Source organism: Serinus canaria, chromosome 1A (genome assembly GCF_022539315.1).
Source record: "Serinus canaria isolate serCan28SL12 chromosome 1A, serCan2020, whole genome shotgun sequence".
NCBI lineage: Eukaryota > Metazoa > Chordata > Aves > Passeriformes > Fringillidae > Serinus > Serinus canaria.
Window position 1 is genome coordinate 47,683,116 of NC_066314.1, and position 19,668 is coordinate 47,702,783.

General features: G+C 52.0%; 4 protein-coding genes across 5 annotated transcripts; 2 read left to right on the forward strand and 2 right to left on the reverse strand.

Moving 5' to 3' along the window:
- The first annotated feature begins 516 nt into the window (after positions 1-516).
- NDUFA6 (NADH:ubiquinone oxidoreductase subunit A6) lies at positions 517-2,834 on the forward strand. The gene is made up of 3 exons (XM_009086561.4): positions 517-701; positions 876-991; positions 2,214-2,834. The coding sequence occupies exons 1-3, from the start codon at positions 575-577 to the stop codon at positions 2,343-2,345; spliced, it is 375 nt and encodes a 124-aa protein (XP_009084809.1). The 5' UTR covers positions 517-574; the 3' UTR covers positions 2,346-2,834.
- Positions 2,835-4,344: 1,510 nt separating this feature from the next.
- On the reverse strand, positions 4,345-6,918 carry SMDT1 (single-pass membrane protein with aspartate rich tail 1). Its single transcript, XM_050970246.1, has 3 exons — positions 6,701-6,918; positions 6,004-6,144; positions 4,345-4,638 (listed from the first exon to the last, which is right to left on the reverse strand). Exons 1-2 carry the CDS (start codon positions 6,854-6,856, stop codon positions 6,007-6,009), a joined length of 294 nt encoding a protein of 97 aa, XP_050826203.1. The 5' UTR covers positions 6,857-6,918; the 3' UTR covers positions 4,345-4,638; positions 6,004-6,006.
- A 217-nt stretch (positions 6,919-7,135) lies between these two features.
- PHETA2 (PH domain containing endocytic trafficking adaptor 2) lies at positions 7,136-13,893 on the reverse strand. 2 transcript variants are annotated; one of them, XM_030237763.2, is made up of 3 exons: positions 13,868-13,893; positions 12,360-12,455; positions 7,136-11,842 (listed from the first exon to the last, which is right to left on the reverse strand). In XM_030237763.2, exon 3 carries the CDS (start codon positions 11,832-11,834, stop codon positions 11,034-11,036), a length of 801 nt encoding a protein of 266 aa, XP_030093623.2. In that variant the 5' UTR covers positions 11,835-11,842; positions 12,360-12,455; positions 13,868-13,893; the 3' UTR covers positions 7,136-11,033. The 2 variants fall into 2 exon arrangements, with proteins under 2 accessions (XP_030093623.2, XP_030093622.2); XM_030237762.2 differs by lacking the exon at positions 13,868-13,893 and adding an exon at positions 13,429-13,860.
- A 6-nt stretch (positions 13,894-13,899) lies between these two features.
- On the forward strand, positions 13,900-19,061 carry NAGA (alpha-N-acetylgalactosaminidase). Its single transcript, XM_009086558.4, has 8 exons — positions 13,900-14,154; positions 14,508-14,682; positions 14,828-15,005; positions 15,285-15,379; positions 16,049-16,210; positions 16,685-16,882; positions 17,086-17,229; positions 17,489-19,061. The coding sequence occupies exons 1-8, from the start codon at positions 13,997-13,999 to the stop codon at positions 17,669-17,671; spliced, it is 1,293 nt and encodes a 430-aa protein (XP_009084806.2). The 5' UTR covers positions 13,900-13,996; the 3' UTR covers positions 17,672-19,061.
- The last annotated feature ends 607 nt before the right edge of the window (positions 19,062-19,668 follow it).

Consider the following 19,668-nt stretch of genomic DNA (forward strand, 5'->3'; position numbering starts at 1 on the left):
CACACCCAGCGCCTGAGTCTTTCAAGATCATTTCAGTGTTACTTTTCTGGTCTGTTCTGTCACTTTTCAGTGACACCGAACGGCATGAGTTCGGATTTATAGGGGCCAGCACATACCCCAGTGTGTTTAAAGAGAACTTTGGAGAGGTCCTGGCACCCGCGTATTTGGATAAAACACGGGTATAGCTAAACTAGGGAGTGTCTTTTCTAGCCTGCAACAGTGACTAAGAGGAAGCCCACTTGCCTGCCCGAACAGAGGCCGCTTGCGGCGTTCCGGAGCAAAGAGAGCAATTGGACCGCTCCGAAACCCAGCCCCAGCGCTGCCCTGAGGGAGAAGCGGGCTCTGAGGGGCGGGGCGAAGCACGACACCAGGAGGCGGGGCCCGGCGTGGCCCCGCCCAGCAGCTGCTGCGCCCCTTGCGGCATGGTGATTGGGTGGTTGGTGTTCCTTCCGACCAATCGAATGGGAGGCAGCCGGCCCGGAAGGCCGGAGTGGCAGCTCGGCCGGCCAATAGGAGAAGTTGCCACGCCCTGTGCGCTCCCTCGGGCGGCGGGGAAGGTGGCGGCGGTGTCAAGATGGCGGTGGCGGGCAAGGGAGTGGTGTCGGCCGCCGTCAAGCCGATCTTCAGCCGGGACCTGGGCGAGGCGAAGCGGCGCGTCCGGGAGCTGTACCGGGCCTGGTACCGCGAGGTGCCCAACACGGGTGGGTGAGGGACGCGGGGACTGCCGCGCGAGCTCAAGGTCGGAACGGCCTTAATGACATTGGTGCAGCAGAACGAGTGAGAGTGTAGCGATTTTTAAGGTTGAGTCGCACGTTGCCGCTGGAACAAGTGCAGAGCGACGTGGGTGACCGCAGTAGGTGTTGTGTTTCTCTTAGTGCACCTGTACCAGCTGGACATCACGGTGAAACAGGGGCGGAACAAGGTGCGGGAGATGTTCATGAAGAACGCCCACGTCACGGACCCACGCGTGATAGACATGCTGGTTATTAAGGTACACACAGTTACTGCTGACTTGTTGAAGCTGCAGAGAACGTGGCTTATTGGTGGTGAGTGTGGTGGAGGAGAGGGACAACTTTGTACCAGCCTGTCTATGGAGTGATTGTCTCTTGCAGTTGCATTGGTAATATCTATGCCAGCAAACCTTGATCAGGTGGCTTTAGAATTCAGCAAGTGTATGTCAAGCAAAGTGATAATTAAAACACTAAGTTTCTTCCTTTTTTTTTTTTTGTTGCTTGGCTTGCTTGCCTTTTTTTTAACAACAGCATTCAAAGGGAAAATAGGTGCTGCTCACTAAATTACTATTAAAAATGAGCTTTCTACCCTCTACAGTACTTCATTGGATTGGAAAATAGTTTTCTTCACTGATTCTGAAACATATATTACAATGTCAGTACTTGGTGGAAAGCTGGTTTTGGGTGGCAGAACACTCCAGCTCTGTAATACATCTGGTGGTGTTACAGGCCTGAGAGACCTGTCTGCTTCAAAGCAATAATCAGCACCACAGGCTTCAAAATGTGTCTGAGCAACAGTAACTCACCTCTGCAGTTCTAATGCATTAGAAAACTTCCAAACAATGACTGCTATGCTCACCTGGTTTGTTTCTTGCATTTCAAGACAATTACTCTGTCTTTACATGGTGAAAAAATCTGGAAACAAAATCTTAGATAGTATGCTAGGTGATAATTCCAGGCAGTCTCATTTTGCTCTGTGATACCATCCTATAAAACCAGTACAAAAGAATGAAATTATGAAGAAGTTGCATGTCTCAGTGGCAGTGATACTGATACAAAGTGATACTGGCAGTGATACTGGTGCAAAGCACCTGGCAGCAGTTAATTTTACAGCTGAAGTGTTGCTGTTCACCCAAATTCAGTAGAGGTGCTGGAAAGTTAGTAATGTTGTGTAGAATTTTATGGGAGGTGCTGGTCAGGAGAGAAACAAAGCAGGTTTTAAGAAGGGGACAGGGTCTCTTGCCTGTTTCACAGGGCTGGGAAGCTGTGCTGCAGAGAAATCCTCTCAAGTCCCAAGGCAGGAAGAGTGTATTCGTGTCACAGTGCAGGTGATACATGCAGGCTGTAGGAGTACAGAACTGTTGATGCAGCTATTATTTTTGTAGGTGTTTTTAAGTTGACGCAAATAACTTCCACAGTACTGTGTGATTAGACTTGGGCTCTAACTGCCAACTAGTCTAAAATTCTTTTGTGTGTGTGCAGGGGAAAATGGAGCTTCAAGAAACCATTCATGTCTGGAAGCAGAGGACTCACGTCATGAGGTACTTCCACGAGACAGAAACCCCGCAACCTAAAGACTTCCTGTCCAAATTCTATGCTGGCCACAATCCCTGAGAAACTGACTCTGTGTCTTCCTGCCGTATATTACAAATAAAGTTCTATACAATAGAAAAAAAAAATCCATACCAAGAGATTCTCTAGCATCTTAGGAGCCTAATGACTAGGTGAATCCATAGCCTGTGCAAGTGATTATGATCTGTTTGAAGAGCTGTAATTTCCTAGTTTTGCCAGTGTGTATTTTCAGTGGATGGCATTTATCCCATCACTTGCCCTGGGCTGTTTGCTGAATGACCACAACACAGCCTGGCTGCTGCTCTTTGTACTTAGCCTGCAGCCCCACATGAAGATGTTAGCTCTGTGAGGAAAAGGGCAGAAATGTTCTTGTGCTTGAGGGATATGTGTATTCATGAAGTGTCTTGCAATTTCATCCTATGATTTTGGTGACCTTGTGTTTTTTACTGGACATTAGTCTCCTTTGTTTCTCACAGAGAAAATATCAAATCCAGTAGGCAAATAAAAAATAAATCCTTGTGCAATAAAACATCAGTGGAGTTCATTTCTCTGCTGTAAAATGAAATTACCTGGAAAAAGGGGATTTGTACTGTTTTCTAGAATAGGAAGGGTCTCGTAAGAGCTTCTGAAGCCTAGCAGGAGATGGTGTCCCATCATCTCCTCATCCACTGAATCAGGAATTACTAGTTCCTTTTTGAGAGGGATAAGGAGAATTTATTCTCTAAGCAGAGAACAGGTTTTGAGCAAGTAACTGGGTGCTGGAGCTCTTCCAGATGTGACCAGCACTGGATATTTGTAATACACTCAAAATTCTTTTTTCCAGCCTAAATAAACATCTTTTTATCCTGTAAGTCCTGGGGCTTTCTTCCCCATGGGGCCTGTAACACAGCACTCCTCAGGGATGTCTACATAGGTACCTTGGGGCTCCAGGGTTTGCATGTTCTTAAGGACAGGGTTGACAAAGTCAGGAGGGGCTCAGGAGGGACAAAGCAGTGAAAAGGATTGTGGCAGCATATAAAACAGAAGTAGGTAGATGTTTGGCTCCCAAGGGCAGATAAACTGGAACAACCACTTCTCAGGTGGCTTTGGGCAATGAGGGGGCAACTCAGATACTAACTGACTCAAGAACCTGACGGCTGCCTTTAGCTGCAGCTCTTGGGGTTACTCAGATTACAGGCTTCCTTTTCTCTCAGTAGCCATGCTGGAGAGTTACTGAGCAAACATTAAAAGCTGTGCCAAAGAATAAGGGAACAAATGTGGTGTTGGAACTATACACTGCTCCCAATTCAACAGCAACACCAATAAGGAAGGAAGAAGTGGGCAGTCAAGAGGCCAGATCTAGAGACCAGAAACCATGAGACACTGGGGCAATGCTGGCTTAAGAAAAATAAACAACTGACCAACCTCTCAAGGTTTCATTCTGAGAGAACAGCTGGTCTGCTGTGACTGTGATACTCTTCCTGTGATGTAACAGCAAAGAGGACCTTTTAAGTCTATTATGCAAGGATTTAAGTGCAATAGCAAACACTTTTATGAAAAGAGGAGTTGAAGTTCATACAGTGAAGAAAACAAATACCTTAGGGCTCTTTCAGAAGGAAGTACTAACTACCTAGGAAGTATTAGATACTTGGAGCCAGTGTTCAGAGATGAAATGCTATAAAACACATGAACAAGTTCATTTGCAACTTGTGATCTCAACCGTTAAACAAAGCCACTGAAAGTTTTAACTCTGTGATGATAATGTGTCTTTCATCTTCAGTGAGGTGAAGTTAATGACCCAGTCCCCATCATATACAGCTGCTAGGCTGTGGAACAGTGCCACTGTCAATGTGCACTCCATTCTTTAACAGGGCTGTGTTGGGGGCTGCTGCCTCCCCTAGGATTCCACGTGTCCTGTAGGTCAGTACTGAGTTACTGAAAGGACTCAAAAGAGAAAAGCATGAGGAGAGCCTCCCTACTGGAACAGACATCCAGAGATAGAAAGGTTAAGACAGAAATGCTAGGACATAGGCAAATAATGTATAAAAACACGGGACCAAAGTTGCACATGTCAATCTCTGGGTCTTTAATTAAGTGTTTCCAATGTTGCTAATTAAAGGCATCCCAAGCAGTCTTTGATGAGGTGAGCATGTGTGTGCAAGGACGCAGGGCCTATCAAGCACTTCCTTCAACCCTGATCTACAGATTTCCAGCATACAGAGATGTGCAGGACACTCACTGGCAAAAGGGGATACAAAGTCCCCTGTCCCCTTTAGGAAGGACAAAACACAGGTGACAGATGTTGGAACCATTGTTTTGTCAATGGCTTTCTCCTTTCTGTTCTTCTATTCCAGTGCTGCAAATAGAAGAACAAGCTGTTAGAGATAGCACTACTGAGCTGCAGTCTGCACCTCCTCCCAAAACTACACAAAATGGGGATTACATAAAGGGAGTTAACAACAGGCCAGTGCACTCTTTGCAATCTTATAAATCTTAGCTTTTAGCTGCACAGTGCATGCTGGAAAACCCCTTATCAACTGGAATACATCCACCAAACTGACTATAAATCTACATTATGTACAACAACTTCTCCAAAACAGTTTCTTTGTTCTATAAAGAATCAAATACACCCAAACTCAAATCTTTACAGGAGAGCAAGCTAAACAGAAAATGGTAGAAAGTGTAGCACAGTGCAGATAAAGGTGCATTATTTCCATTCTTCCTTTCAGCAATGAGTCTGAACGGCCCAACTACTCCAGAGATCAGTGCTGTAACACCCAGCAGACAGTTTGATCTGATAGGTTCTGGAATGCTCTTAAATTGTTCACCTATATCAGAATTTCAGATAGTACATGATTCTGTTTTAAAAGAATCATTCTGTGAGCTAGGAGAAGACTTTTAAACAGTAAAAGTAAACAAGTAGAACAAAATCATGGAATCATTTAGGCTGGAAAAGACCTTCAAGTTCATTGAGTCCCAGTTGCTAACCCAGTACTGCCAAGTCCACTGCTAAACCATGTCCTTAAGTGCCTCATCTACACCTCCTCTAAATACTCCAGGGCATGTGACTCCACCACTTCCCTGGGCAGCCTGCTCCAATGCTGGACAACTGCTTCCCTGAAGAAATGTTTCCTAATATCCAATCTAAACCTCCCCTGGCTATAACCTGAGACTATTTCCTCTTGCCCTGTTGCCTGTTAGTTGGGAAAAGAGACTGAACCCTACCTGGCTCCAGCCTCCTTTCAGGAAGTTATAGAGAGTGATAAGCTCTCCCCTGAGCCTTCTTTTCACCAGGCTAAACAGTCCCAGCTCCCTCAGCCACTCCTCATAACAGGTGTGCTTCAGACTCCTCAGCAGCTCTGCTGTCCTCCTTTGGATGTGTATGTAATGTAGGAACACTGAAGTCTCTCTGTTGTCTGCAGTATGGACCCTCATTGACTACATTTTATTTCTGATTCAGCTGGCAAGATCTAAAACACCATCACTTTTTCCAGTCTCTAAAAAATGCCTGGCGTGGAGATTGCACAGATACCAGTCTGGCCTACTCTGGTACAAAACAAAGAAGTTCATAGCCAAAGGCATATGCCTGTCCATGTGTTTAACTGCAAGTATATCTTTTAAGCTGTTGCTGGCTGTATTTCCTTGTCTGAGATTCTCCTCCCTGCCCCAAGCCAAACGGGAAGCACAAATAATTAGATTGCTGGTGTAGTTAATGACATACCCTTTAATCATCGTCATCGTCATCCTCTGGGACAAAGATATCATGTTCTTCAAGTAAGGCTGCAAAGTTCTTACTGATCTGAGTGCCAACATACAGGAAAGGGATCACGACGCTGAACACTCTGAGGAGGCCGAAGGGCGTCTGCAAGGAGTCGATTGTAAAAAGTGGATCTTTACATGCAAGCAAGTCGCACTTTGGCTGAACCGGCGCACCCGCGGCTCCCCAGGCGCGCGGAGGGCCCGGGAAGCGGCCCGCAGAACGATCTGCGTCCCTAGTGCCAAGCCCCGGTCACCGCACCGCGCTTTATTATCGGATTTATTATAGCGTTACAAACACTCCCGCACCAGCGAGCGGGCAGCCCGGGGCAGGGAACATCCGAGGCTTAGGGAGTAGGAGAAGGTCGCCGGTGACAAAGGACGGCGTGGAGGCGGGTTCTGATCTCCCCCTTGCGCCGCAGCGCCGCCTGGCTCGGGGGGACGCGGGGGACAGGGGCCCAGTGAGCCCCGCACGCGCGGGGGGCCGCTACGACTCCCTCCCGCTGTCGAGCGCTTCCGCATCCCCGCCCGCGGCCCCCCGTTCATTGGTCCCAAGCAATGTCACTCACTGCCACGGCCCCGCCCATAGCAGCTACGCCAGCACCGATTGGCCACAGCTGCCGCCCGTTGCTGCCGCCTTCGCCCGCTCGCCCCTCACTCACCTTAACCGGCTTGGGCAAAATGGCGCCGCTGCGGGTGACGGTGGCGCCCCGGGAGGGCACCAGCGGCATGGCCAGGGCCCGGCCCGGCTCGCCCCAGCCCGCACGCCCCGTGCGAGCCACGGTCGCCGCCAGGAGCCGCCCGGCTGTCGCTGCCATCGTCCCGCCTGCCCCCAGCCGCTGCGCAGCCCAGGCGTCACCTGGGATCTCGCGAGGCTTGTGGATAGGCGGTGAGATTGGCACCGCGCATGCGCGGGCGAGGCCGCGCCCGCCCCGGGTTCTGAGGGCGTTTCTCCGTGGCCCCGGGGGGACGGAGGGAGAGAGGGCGCGGTCGCCTTCCGCCACCTCCCGGTAAGGGGAAAGCTGGGCCGGGCGGGAATGGCCAGGCCCTGCAGACACGCCAGGGAGGCTTCACGGCTCCATTAACAGCGCACGGGCTACAAATCAAACCGGTTTATTCAGCTTCGCGGCATAAAATACAAACTCTAAACAATGTAATGGGATGCGTAATACAAGTTCCGCGTGTAAAACAAACTCTATAAACAATGTAATGCAAAGTATAATACAAGTTCCGCGTGTAAAACAGAGGCGCATGCAAAACCATCTCCTAAAAAAGGGAACACGCCCTACCTAAAATGGAAGCACTTGGAAAGGCAGGAGTAGCTCGTAGTGTTTTCCAGGTAATTGTGCGGAGCGAACACAGGTTTGGTGCTGCTGGTGAAAGATGCCCCCGTGCATTTCAGTGGGGCTTTTTTTCAGCTTCTCTGCAAAGGCAGAGGGAGGTAACACTGAGGGGTTGCTCCCCCAGGCACTATTAGTGCAGTAGCTACTGTAACAAAATGCCTGATCTTGGTCATGATTGTCCACACGGCTAAGAGTGGCCACGGTTAAAACCTTCGGGTTACTCTTCACCTGGACTCAGTGGAAAACAGCACAGTTGCACACAAAAAAAAAAAAGTGCAGAAATTATGTATCACAAGCTCAAATCTGAAATGCCAGCCTCATAAAAATGTAAGGATTTTAGCAGGATTGGGAGCCCTTCCCGGCACAGCTCACAAAGGTCATGTCAGAATTGCCCTTCCTCTTTCAATTTCTTTTAAAATTTAGCACCTTCCTCTCATCGCGTGTGCACTTAAAAAAACTCCTAGAGAAGGATCTTACTTCAGTACTTTAAGAAAAGTACTCATTCAGCTTCGGTGTTCAGCTCCCCCTTTGCCTAGGAACCTGTTTAGACAGACATTCTCTATTTTTAAAAATAAAAAGGGAAAGTGGAGGCAGGAGGTGAAACAGTCCAAACCCGAAACACTGGAGAAAAACCCTGGGTGGCACTCAGCCTTATCTTGCTGCCAGGGATAATGTGCAATGAAAACTCTCTGCCTTTCCTGTAACAACCTCTGCCTGCAGAAAGACAGACAGGCTGCTCCATCAGCCAGCTGAAATCCTAGCCTCCTGCCTGGGGGCTGCTTCGAAGGTACTGCCAGCACAAGCAATTCAGCTGGGCTGGCTCAATAGCCTCCATCTCTGAGGAGGCAGTGCAGCGCTCAGGTGCTCCCTGCCTAATGAAGCAAGTGGCAGTGGTCATTAAAAAACCTGTACTCCTATACAAATTTAGGCAAGGCTCCAACACAGCTGCTACAACAGTGGGATGGTGAAGAAACCGTGATCAAGCCTACCCAAAGCCACGCCGTGCTTTGGAGACCTAGCAAAGGCCAGGCATGGATGGCTGGGCTGAGCAAAAAATGTGGATTGGGATTCAGCCATTTTCTTGTTAGCACTGCAGAATAGAACACAGCATTATTCCAAACACGATCAGATGGAAAGCAGAGTGCAGTGCGGCATTTGCAGGATTTGGGATTTAGCTGGGATATGGGCTAACGCAAAGCTAGGTAGCATGGAAATTGTGCCATTTGAATGGGACAGATTAAAGCATTAAATATAAGCTCTTTAGTAGTGTTACGAGCACAATCCTGGCTTATTAAAACACACTAAGCTTCTTAAAAGTGAAACTGCCCTTAAATGAATAATACTGTCTCAGTTTCAGTTCTGACAGAACTGGCTTTGTTAATTTATCTTCCCTTTCAAGTCACTCCCAATTCTCATGTAGGAACTGCCACTACCTTTTGATTTGTTTTGGAAATTGAGTCTTTACTGTCAATCTGCCTTATGTTAATCTGAGACATCAGAAATATTCTCTCTGTATTACATTAAAAAAATATAAACACAGGAAAATGCTTGAAAAATTTGACCTTGGTCCCAAAATACCCATGCTCAGAGCAAGGAGGCACCAGGTAGTGCAATCTCCTGATGCTGCTGTCCTGGCATGGGAAAAGGGACACATTTGCAGCCAGAAATGCTGCAGAACTTTTCAAGCAGCAAGACAGGGAGGCACAAATGGCCCCTACGTCCAACCAGCTAAGCTGCTGAGGAAGCCAGGGCCTTGCCTCTTGGCCACCTGCTCCCAATTTTTCAGAACTGTTACCACACAAGAGCTGAACAAAAATAATCCTCCCATACTGGAAGACCGTTGCTGTGAAGTAATACAACCACGAACTGAAGAGGACTGGATTGTGTTACTCACAAGTGAAGGTTACATTCTCACTGCCTAAAGTAATTTGTAAGATCTAATTTAAGATTTGATTTCCTCTAATATACCATCAAGCTATAATTAGTCAGGAGGCTGGAAGCTCGTCTCCAAAACTACCAGATACATACTTTAAAAGGCACCAAGAGTTAACAGAATTCATTTGACTTCTGCATTGGCTATCTCTACAGGCTATTGCAAAGTGAGAAGCTGCATGTGTTTAAATCCAGAAAGGTTCCAGCCAGTCTTTGCTTTCCTAGCAAAGCTCTTTAATAAAAAAGGACAATAAAAACAGGTTTAATGTTTTCAGATGGGAAGTATGCAACTAGATAAGGGAGATTTTTAAAGCCCATCCCAAGTCCCTGGACTTGGCACCGACTACTTGTACCGTGTGCCTTGTGGCCAAGGTTTCTGACCTACTGATGGACAAGTCTGTTTCTCTTGTGAAGTGACAGGCATGCCCTCCCTGCAGCCCTCCCAGCCCGCTGGGAGGATAGGATGTGCTGTAGAGATCAGCCAAGCAATGCTGACATGAAATCAGAGGGAAGTGCTGGCAGGCCAGGTGCAGGCTTAGAAGGCAACAACATGTCTTTGACACTGGAGAGGCAAGCCTGGACACTGATAACACCCATAACTCACTCCCACACCTTCACTTCTCCTCCTGAACCAGGCCTCTCTCCCTCCCCACCCTTCAAAGCCTCTCCTCCAACTGCACAGCACTGCCAAGAACTGGGCAGAGCCAAGCACTGAGAGAGGCCCTGCAGGAGTATGGCTCTGGACACCCTCTTAGGCAAGCAGCCCGATGAGCTGACTGAGCCCTCTATGGCACTTTGCAGGGGCTGTGGTCTAAACAAAGGCTGAGAAATTTACTCCTGCCCAGGCAAAGAGGCTTTAGCATCCCTGTATAGAATCAGGGAAACCTTGAGCCAGAGATATTAGCAGGCTTGGTTACCGCTTAACAGAGTCCAGACCAGCCCTGGGGTGCTCCTGGTGTCCTTCTGAGGCTTCAGGCCAAGCTCTCTGTCTCCATTCCAGGCTTGCTGCTGAGTGTGAGCACATAAAGAGACAGCTGCAAGACCATGATATCCACATCCTGAAGGATTTAGCTGAAAGAAGGGTTAGTGCAGATGAAAGTAAAAAAACTGTGCAAAAGCCCCAGCTGCTGGGCCAGCAACAGCTGCAGTTGCTCACACGTCCTGTAGTGAGAGAGGCACAAGGCTGGAGGCACGCGCCAGGGCCAGTGGCCTGTCAGAGGCACTTCATAAGAGCCCAGCCTTATCTGCCGCAAAAGAACAAAGGCAGAAGGACTTTGGCACAAGACCACAGATGGTAATAAACACTGACCAAAAGCAAACTTCCACACTGAGAAACAAAACAACAAAGACAAAAAAAAAGTGGTGAAGGAGAGGTAGGGCCGAAACACCCGGAGCATCCACCATGTCAGGACAGCAAGTGGCCAAGCCTGTTGGCTGAGGTTCATTGCTTATGTGCTGATTTGGGCAGCTCCTATTTCTAGCAGAGAGAGTTTAAGTAAAGGTGGCTCCCCTGGTGTTGCACACTCTCTGTATAAAGCCTCATGGAAATGAAATGTGAGGTTTAGAGATTTGAGTCCCTCCCACGCGAAGCATACACACATTGCACACTCAGCCACTCAGGAGGGCAGGGGTCAAGCAGTGTCACTCACTTCACTCCTCCTGTATACAGGACAGGCTGCCAGGCGTCAGCTGGCCAGTGACTTGTATCCTATGCCCCCAGTCACGGGTGTCCCCTCTTCTGCCTCTCCTGCCACTCCCGTCTCAGCACTGCGATCTCCTGCCCGTACCAGTTGTGCAGCTTGGAGAAGCAGATGGTTTCCGGTGGCACTGGGCTCTCCAGCATGGCTGGTGAGAGGCTAGGTGCTGGGGATCCTGTGGCACTGCTGGCAGCCAAGCGCCGGCGTGGAGGCAGGGGTGGGGGCTTCATTTGCCCCCCATCATGGTCAGAGCAGGTAGCTCCACTGGTGACACAGCCACCACTACTCCATGTGGAGTAGCCATTCTCCAGGGTGGTGGACTTCTCCTGGAGAGGCTGCAAGGCAGGGTTGGAGAGATGCCTCTTCCTGCCAGAGGAGGAGGACCTCCTTGGAGACTTACGGCAAGCAGCCAAGCTCTTGCAGGCCTCCTCCAGCTGCTTCTCCAGCTCCCTCACCACCAGCCGCATGTAGTCGAAGCTGGCCCGTGAGAGTGCCTTCACCCAGGCCTCCATAGCAGCTTGCCCGTCAGCCACCAGCACATAAGCCTTGGCACCAGCGTCATCAAAGCGGATGGCAAAGGCGAACTCCTCAGCAGCCTCGCACAGCTCCACGGTGCAGCCCTCCAGGACCACCAGCCCCAAGGGCTCCCGGCTCTCCCGCTCCTCGAAGTAGAAGAGGAGGTTTCCCTTGAGGACGAACCAGCGGCGCTGGTAGGAGGTGCCATGGTGGTGGTGCCGCTCCACCCGCTTGCGCAGAAAGCCGGTGTGGTCGGCAGGCGAGTCGCAGGTGGCGTAGTGGGCCACGCTCCGCTCATTCAGCTTCATTGCCCCACCTGGGAGCGGAGGAAGAGAGGGGGAAGAGGTTGTCTTGGTGTGAGGAGCATGTCACTGGCCCCACCAGAAGAGACCTGATCCTGCTCCCAGGGAAAAGCAGCCCCCACTGATACAGGACAGTATCCAACCCAGCAGGTACCCTACAAAGGGCAGGCTGGTTCCTCACTGCTGCAAAGAGGAGATCACTACCAGAGCCTCACCACCCAGATACCTGCCTTCCCTGCAAATGCCAACACTGCTGTTTAATTTCTTATTCCACAGATGACCTACTTTGCTGGTTTTTAATGGGGCACATCAAAGAAATTTGCCTCTCTGCCTGCGAGGCACTTATTTTGCTCTCTATTAGAAGGCAGGATGAGGAGAGTGTTTCAGACCCAAGGGCTCTGGAACTTACACTTCTGTCCCCTTTCCCTACTCCCTGTCTCCATGCAGGTCCACCCACCCCCACCAGCCCTCCTGACAGCAGAACTCCCAGCTCCAGCAGGTTCACCAGCAGTGGGGTGCAAGGTGCCGTACCAGCTGTGCGGGTCAGACTGCAAACCCTCGCTGTCTTCCTTGGCCAGGCTGCTCCCTAGCCGAGGGTGTCCGAGGCTTCAGCGTGATGAGCACCATCTTTGGTGGAAGAAAAGGATGAAGAAGAAAGAGTTATGAACCAGAACAGTGTAGGACTGACAGAGCTAAGAGCTGTGTCACTCCCACCTCAGAAATCCAGGGTCCTCAGTGCAGGCAAGCTGCACTGGAGACTGGGATAGCAAAACTGGGGGAACATGCACTTGCTTCAAAGCCTGAGCCCCATCCCAGCTCAGGCCAGCGCTCCTGTGGGTTTGTTTTCTGGCTCCTGGGTTTGTTTTGGGTTTATTAAAAGAAAAACAGAAATGCTTTGCTGAAGCTGTCACTGCCCCATTTGTGGAGGCCCTTTGGCAGCCGACTCAGCAAGTCAAGGAGGACAGAGCCTTGAAGGACAGAGCCAACACAACCTTTGTGGATTGTTCAATTGCAAAAGGATTTCCAACCGCTAAAACTCCACACATAGAAATATGCAGAAAACAAACCACAGTCACCACTCCCAGGACAGATCAGGGCGCTAGGAGCTCCCCACTGCTGAGCAACATCCAGAATCCCTCCCGGAGCCCCTCTCTCCCATCAGTGCTTGTGGGGCACGGCTGAGGACATGGGAGCACGGGTCCCCGCTGAAAAATGCCCAAGACCCCGATCAGACACAAGGAAAGGCTGCTCCCTGGAGGCGCTCTGCCCTGAGGAGCTTCCAGCCTGGCACACAGGCTGCGGACAGCCGGGGCGGCCCGGGCCGGCCCAGACGCCAGGGGGCTGCGGGGGTCCCACGTGTGCCGTGCTGGGCTTTGTGTCTTTGTGTGCGGGCGCACGCCTGTGCGATGGGGCTGCCTGTCTTTGTGGGAGTCTGTGCCCCTCCGTGGGTGAGTTCGTCGTGTGCCTGCGACCCCCGCGGCCCCGCCGCCGCTCCCCCGCCGCCGCCGCCCGGCCCCGGCCCGGCCCCGGCGCCACCTCGCCCTTGCCCAGCGCCTCCTCAGCGACGGCGGGACCCCGGCCCCTGCCCGGCCCGCCTCACCTCCGGCCGCTGCTGCTCGGCGGTGCGGGGCAGCCCGGCCCTGCCGCGGCCGGGCGGGGGAAGGCTCCTGCGGCCGCCGGGGCCGTCCCGCCGCGCCGGCAGCACCGCCCCGCCGGCGGCCAGGGGGAGCGGGGGGGCCGGGGACACCGCAGCCTGACCGGTGCTGCGTCCTCCCGCACCCCTTCGCTCAGCCCGACACCTCTGCGGGGTCGCAACCTGTGGGGGGACCTAAACCCCCCGCTCCCAGAGTCACTGTGGGGTGCAGCAGGCACGGGGGCGACGGTGACAGGATGTCAGCAACCGGGTGCAGCTGCAATGGGCTGGGCGCAGCGCTGATGGGCACCGGCTATGGGGTGCAGCAGCTGTGGGGTGAAGCACAGACAAGGTGCGGCCGGGGAGAGCGATATTAATGGGGCGGCACCGCCTTGGGCTGCAGTACCGGCGGGGCGCGGTGGTGCGGGCTGGAGGGAGGCGTGGGCGGTCAGTCAGCTGATACGGACGGCATCATGTGAGCGGGGCCGGGCCGGGCCGGGCGAGCCGCTCTGTGTTCGGTGTCGCGGCGGCAGCGATGGAGGCCATGGTACTGAGCGGGCTGGCCCTGGCCATGGCGCTGCCCTCCATGGCCCTGGAGAACGGGCTGGCGCGCACTCCCCCCATGGGCTGGATGTCCTGGGAGAGGTTCCGCTGCAACGTGGACTGCCAGGCGGATCCCCTCAACTGCATCAGGTCCGTGGATGGGGCTCGGTCAGGTTGAACTTAAGGCCCGGAATAGCTCTGGCACCGTCTGCGTCCCTGGGACCCCGGGGTGGATGGTGCATGGGAGGCGGGAGGCTCAGACGCCCTGGTACTGGGCCGGAGAGCCCCCAGAGCTGAAGGATGTGGCCAGACTTTTCAGGCAGCTGCCCCCTCGGTACGGTCAATAAACACGGATAGGGTTTAAATGGGAACGCTGGAGACCCTCCTAGGGCCCGGACCAGCCCTCCAGAGCCCCCAGTTAACCCCAAATCCCTCTGCCTGCCTCACCTACTGAGGCACAAAGGTCGCAGGGTCTCAGCCTGCCATGCCTCCTCAATCCACAGCGAGCAGCTCTTCTTCGAGATGGCAGACCGGCTGGCAGAGGACGGCTGGAGAGAGCTGGGCTACGAGTACATCAACATTGATGACTGCTGGTCTGCCAAGCAGCGGGATGCGGCCGGACAGCTGGTTCCCGACCCCAAGAGATTCCCCAGCGGAATTAAGGCTCTGGCTGACTATGTGAGTGCCTGCTGGGGGCCACTGGGGGTCTCTGTCCCCATGCCAGTATGGTGGGACAGCTGGAAAGGAAAAGAGGAGGACTCTGGTACCTGGAAGACACCTTGGATCCCTTCATTTGCTCCTTGCAGCTCTGTTCTCCTCACAGGTCCATGCCAGGGGCCTGAAGCTGGGCATTTATGGTGACCTGGGCATCTTCACCTGTGGGGGCTACCCAGGCACCATGTTGGAAAATGTGAAGCAGGATGCCCAGACCTTTGCAGCGTGGGGTGTGGACATGCTGAAGCTGGATGGATGCTACTCATCTGCAGAGGAGCAGGCAAAGGGTAAAAGTTCACCAGCCTCTGGCATTCCTCTCCCTGCTGCTTGGGTTGGGGCAGCTGGCCCTCTGCAGCAAAACTAGGCCAGCAAGTTCTTCCCTTGTGCCTCCTATTGCAGCTGTTGGGAAAAGAGGCGGGAGTTTGTGTGCCCTGGAGCTGATGTAAGGAGGGAAGCCAGGCTAGCCTGGTATTCCCCTTGCTGGATGGGCTGGGACAAAGGCTGCTACTGGGACGTGGGCTGCGGCCAGCCATCCCCTTCACTGCTTGTCATCTTCTCTCCCTAAGGATACCCAGAAATGGCGAGGGCCTTGAATGCCACAGGCCGCCCCATTGTCTACTCCTGCAGCTGGCCAGCATACCAGGGGGGTCTTCCCCCCAAGGTAAGGGTTTTCCCATCTGTTGGCAAGTTCCCCTGTCCACTGTGCCCTGGAGGAGCTCTTGCTGGAGCACCAGGAGCAGGGTGTTACACCCCACCTAATTTTCCACCCCTGGATGGTGCTGCAGGTCCTAGAGGGAATGTGACCTTCCTGCCAGGCACCCGGGGACACTTGGGGGTCCCAGTATGACTGGTGATGGGAGTTTGTGGGAAAAGGCTCTGGAGTGTGTCCTCTCCACCCTAATCAGATGGTCTGGGGTTGGTCCTGACAATCTTCTGTGAAACAATCTTGTCTGGTTTCAGTGCTTGAAATAGGATAATCTTCCTAGTATATGTTTCTTGAGAATTGGTTGCTCTCACATATTTCCTCTTTCAATTTTTGAGTCAGTCCTGAGCTGCTCTCATTCTTGTAGCTGATAGGTTATTAGATTTCCCCATGGCCTCTGTGATTGTTTTGCCAGACATGCTATAATACTGGGCTGTGCCCAGACATAGTGGAATGACTCTGTCTTGCCTCTTTACCCTTCCCTCCTTGCCCTTCTCCAGATTCCTCTGTCTTTTACACACTTGCTGGAAGTGCAGCCCTCAACAGTTTAACAGTGCTGCCCCTGCCTCCCCCACCTTGCAGAACAGTTCTTTTTTGTCTCCTGACTGACACTGTTCTCCTTGTCAGGTGAACTACACCATCCTGGCAGAGATCTGCAACCTGTGGCGTAACTATGACGACATCCAGGACTCCTGGGACAGTGTCCTTTCCATTGTGGACTGGTTCTTCACCAACCAGGACGTGCTGCAGCCAGCAGCTGGCCCCGGCCACTGGAATGACCCGGATATGGTGCGGCTGGGTGATGGGTGCTCTGACCCTGTCTGGGGATGAGCATCTCCAGGGATCCTCTTCTAGGGACAGGGCAAAGGAAGAGAGCTCCAGGAGCAGGAGCCCTGTTGCTGCAGAGGCAAAGCTGGTGTTGCCCTTGGCTAAGCTGTGGGAAAAACCACAGTGGTTGCAATTAACCCTTCACCACTTGAATTTACCTCGCAAGTTCTTTAGGTGTTCTTGTCCTTCCCTGCACAGTCTGGGGGCAAATAGTGGTGAAACAAAGGGTGTTAAATGAGTGCATTTGAGTGTATGTTGCTAGCAGGGATGAGATCTCCCATGGCAGTGGTGGACTACTTAAGGGGAAGCAAAAGTGTGTGTGAGGTTTCCTTTGTGCATTCCCTCCCAGCAGGAAGCAGCATCACCACGGGTGACAGGCAGACAAGTTTCTAACCTTTTTCTGCTTCTTCCATCTTTTCATCATCTCCCATCCAGCTCATCATTGGAAATTTTGGCCTGAGCTATGAGCAGTCACGCTCCCAAATGGCTTTGTGGACAGTGATGGCAGCCCCGCTCCTCATGTCCACGGATCTCCGCACCATCTCCCCCAGTGCCAAGGAGATCCTGCAGAACCGCCTGATGATCCAGATCAACCAGGACCCCCTGGGAATCCAGGGGCGCAGGATTGTCAAGGTTAGGGGGAAAGCAGATGCATTTGGGAGAGCAGACAGGAGTAGCACAGCACATCAGAATAAGGATGGAGAGGGAAGCAATGCAGAGAAACAGGAGCAAGAGCTGTGGGAGTTGTGGGCCTGCTGGTGTAGCAGCCCCACAGGGCAAAGTCAGAAGTTACATGGTTCCTGAGCTCTGCCTCACCCACCTATCCCCACCCCTAGGAGAAATCCCGGATCGAGGTGTTTCTGCGCCCACTGTCGCGGGCTGCCAGCACCCTTGTGTTCTTCAGCCGGAGGACAGACATGCCCTTCCGCTACACCACCAGCCTGGCCAAGCTCCACTTCCCTGAGGATGCTGTGTATGAGGTGAGCCCCACTGCCACACTGCGTAGCAGGGCAGTCGCATTGCACATGGATCCCCCTCTTCCCATATCTCTGTGTGTTCTGGGGGGGTGAGAGGGAGTACTCTCACTCCATGCCTCTGGGATAAAGGGGCAGCTGCCCACTGGGTCACTCTTCTGTTGCCCACTGCTGTGCCCATTCCCAGAATTCCATGTCCGTGACCACAGCTGGACCCCAAGATGAAAGGTCTGGAATTGCTCGTAGCTCCATCTCTCTCTTTCAGGTACAAGACGTGTATGTCGGGAAGATCATTGGAGCCTTAAGAACAGCAGACAACTTTTCAGTCGTTATTAACCCCTCGGGGGTGGTGATGTGGTATCTCCGTCCCATGGAACTCCCACTACAACCCTGGCATGTTGCCAGACAGCAGGCCCCTGGTGAGGGTTTCCACCCAGCCCTTCTGTGACAGGGCCCAGTGGGTGTGGACCAGTGCCAGGGTGAACTGTGAGACCCCAAGGCACATGGCTCTTCACTGCACAAGTGCCTTTTGCTGGTGAGCCCAGCAATGCTGGGCAGCGACCATCCCCTGGTACCAGCTTGATGATGTCTGCTCCGTCTGCATAAACCAGGAATTCTTGTTACCCACTGCCTAAGGGTGTGCAGAGCGTAGTGCCTCAGTGATTGCAAAGCCTTTTGAGATCCTCCTGTGGAAGATGCCATACAAGCAGAGGTCACCACTACTGAAGTTTGTCAGCTCTGACACCTGAGAACTTCACTGCTTTTGAGCTGGGTACTGATGGATGCTGCAGGGGCTGTTTGAACTACATGTGTAGAAAGGCTTTGGGTGCTTTAGAATCTCCGAGGGCTGTGACATTCCCTTTTCCCCTAGGTGTGTGATGGCATTAACCTTAAGGATCAGACTTGGTCATCTTCTTTCTTTTGCTGTAATCAGCTTCATTTAGAATAAGGACTGCATCCCTCCCACATATCCCCACCAGGACCCAAGAGCTCTTGGAGGCATAATGGCCCTGTGCAGTGAGGCTTTGCTTGCAGGCCTGATCCTGCTGCCATGCTTCCAGAGGCCAGCACTACTGCACCCTAGTGTGCGTGCTAGCACTGTATTAAAGCCCCTCTGGTAGAAGTTTACAGCAGAGCAAAAATCTCCATGAGCCATGCACAACCCCAGGAGCCGTACTGTGGTACACACCAAAAACTGCAGAGCCACAGTACATTGTGTAGGAGTGCTGGCAGGAAGATGCTGATACTCAGCTGAGGTGGTCTTTTGGCTTGGGAGTTGATCACAGGTGCCTCCAAGCTGAAAGCTGCATCTTTTTCTCTAGAAGGAAATTTCTGCTAAAAGGAGGATCAGATCCTACTTCAGCAGGCTGAAAACTCAGCGTGTCTCAGGGAAAGGCTTCTTCTCCCAAGGGCCCTTGCATCCACAGCTCTATCCTGAGGAGGCACCTGCACTAATACACTGGAAATGAGTGTCAGGTCATTCTAAAGCTCTCAACTGCTTCTCCTTCATACAGCAGACTACCTATGGAGGAGTTCTAGGTGACACAAGACTAAGCCTCAGACTAGGGAAATACCACATTTTAGATTATGAAAAAAAATTTTCTATTTCTATTCAGCTGTGGGCAGGTTCCTGGTCATCTATTCACTCTGGTTCCTGAAGGACCAAATGGTTGATTCTGGACCCTTCCAGAAACTTTTCTCTGAGGTGCAGGGTCACGATACTGAACACAATGCTTGCAGTTCTAATAAGGGAGGACTTGCCAACAAAAGAAGGAGCTGGCTTTGTTCTTGGGGAGTGATTAAAGCAGATTGATTGAAATAAAGGGAAGTAGATCATAGACTCTGTTTCATGTGTTGCTAGCTATACCTGCTTAGTTAATGTAGGATTACAGGGTCATTACCTGAAAACAGGAACGACTGTGCTAGGAAATAGAACTGGTTTCCTGTCAGAAACTGCACTGATGCAGAGTAGGAAATGGCTTTCCAGTAGTTACATCATGTTCTGCAGGGTAGCAGGATTCCTTGGCACAACAGTCTATAGCCAAGTGCCATTTTCCTTATTAGGTATTTATTTTTGCTGGAAAAAAAAATGCTGGCAAGGAGCTTCTTTAAAGGCCTCCCCTCTGGTGTAATGTACATAGAAGAGGTGCTATGAATGCAGCTGTAATGAGTAGCAGTGTGGTGACATGGCCCCTGCTACAAGCAGTGATGGGACATGAATTTCTGGATACCAGGGCATAACCGCAGGCGCCAGCCAGCCTTCCACCCTTCCCAGGCAGCAAGGGGATAAGCCCCACCTTCTTCACTGCCCCCAGTTACTTGATTCCAGGTCCAGCTTAGCCACATACCAGGGAGAGAGATGTACTGAGCCACAGGTGACCCAAGGGAACAGCAGCAGTGGCTGTAGTTCATTCCAGCCCTCTGTGCATTATGCAAGAATTAAGG

Excerpts from the sequence above, each read along its gene's own strand:
- NDUFA6 (XM_009086561.4), top strand. The coding sequence starts at position 575 with ATGGCGGTGGCGGGCAAGGGAGTGGTGTCGGCCGCCGTCAAGCCGATC. Across the intron at positions 702-875 it reads CCGCGAGGTGCCCAACACGG|TGCACCTGTACCAGCTGGAC; the intron begins GTGGGTGAGGGA and ends TGTTTCTCTTAG. Across the intron at positions 992-2,213 it reads TAGACATGCTGGTTATTAAG|GGGAAAATGGAGCTTCAAGA; the intron begins GTACACACAGTT and ends GTGTGTGTGCAG.
- SMDT1 (XM_050970246.1), bottom strand. The coding sequence starts at position 6,856 with ATGGCAGCGACAGCCGGGCGGCTCCTGGCGGCGACCGTGGCTCGCACG. Across the intron at positions 6,145-6,700 it reads TTTTGCCCAAGCCGGTTAAG|ACGCCCTTCGGCCTCCTCAG; the intron begins GTGAGTGAGGGG and ends GACTCCTTGCAG.
- PHETA2 (XM_030237763.2), bottom strand. The coding sequence starts at position 11,834 with ATGAAGCTGAATGAGCGGAGCGTGGCCCACTACGCCACCTGCGACTCG.
- NAGA (XM_009086558.4), top strand. The coding sequence starts at position 13,997 with ATGGAGGCCATGGTACTGAGCGGGCTGGCCCTGGCCATGGCGCTGCCC. Across the intron at positions 14,155-14,507 it reads GATCCCCTCAACTGCATCAG|CGAGCAGCTCTTCTTCGAGA; the intron begins GTCCGTGGATGG and ends CTCAATCCACAG. Across the intron at positions 15,006-15,284 it reads TGCAGAGGAGCAGGCAAAGG|GATACCCAGAAATGGCGAGG; the intron begins GTAAAAGTTCAC and ends TCTCTCCCTAAG.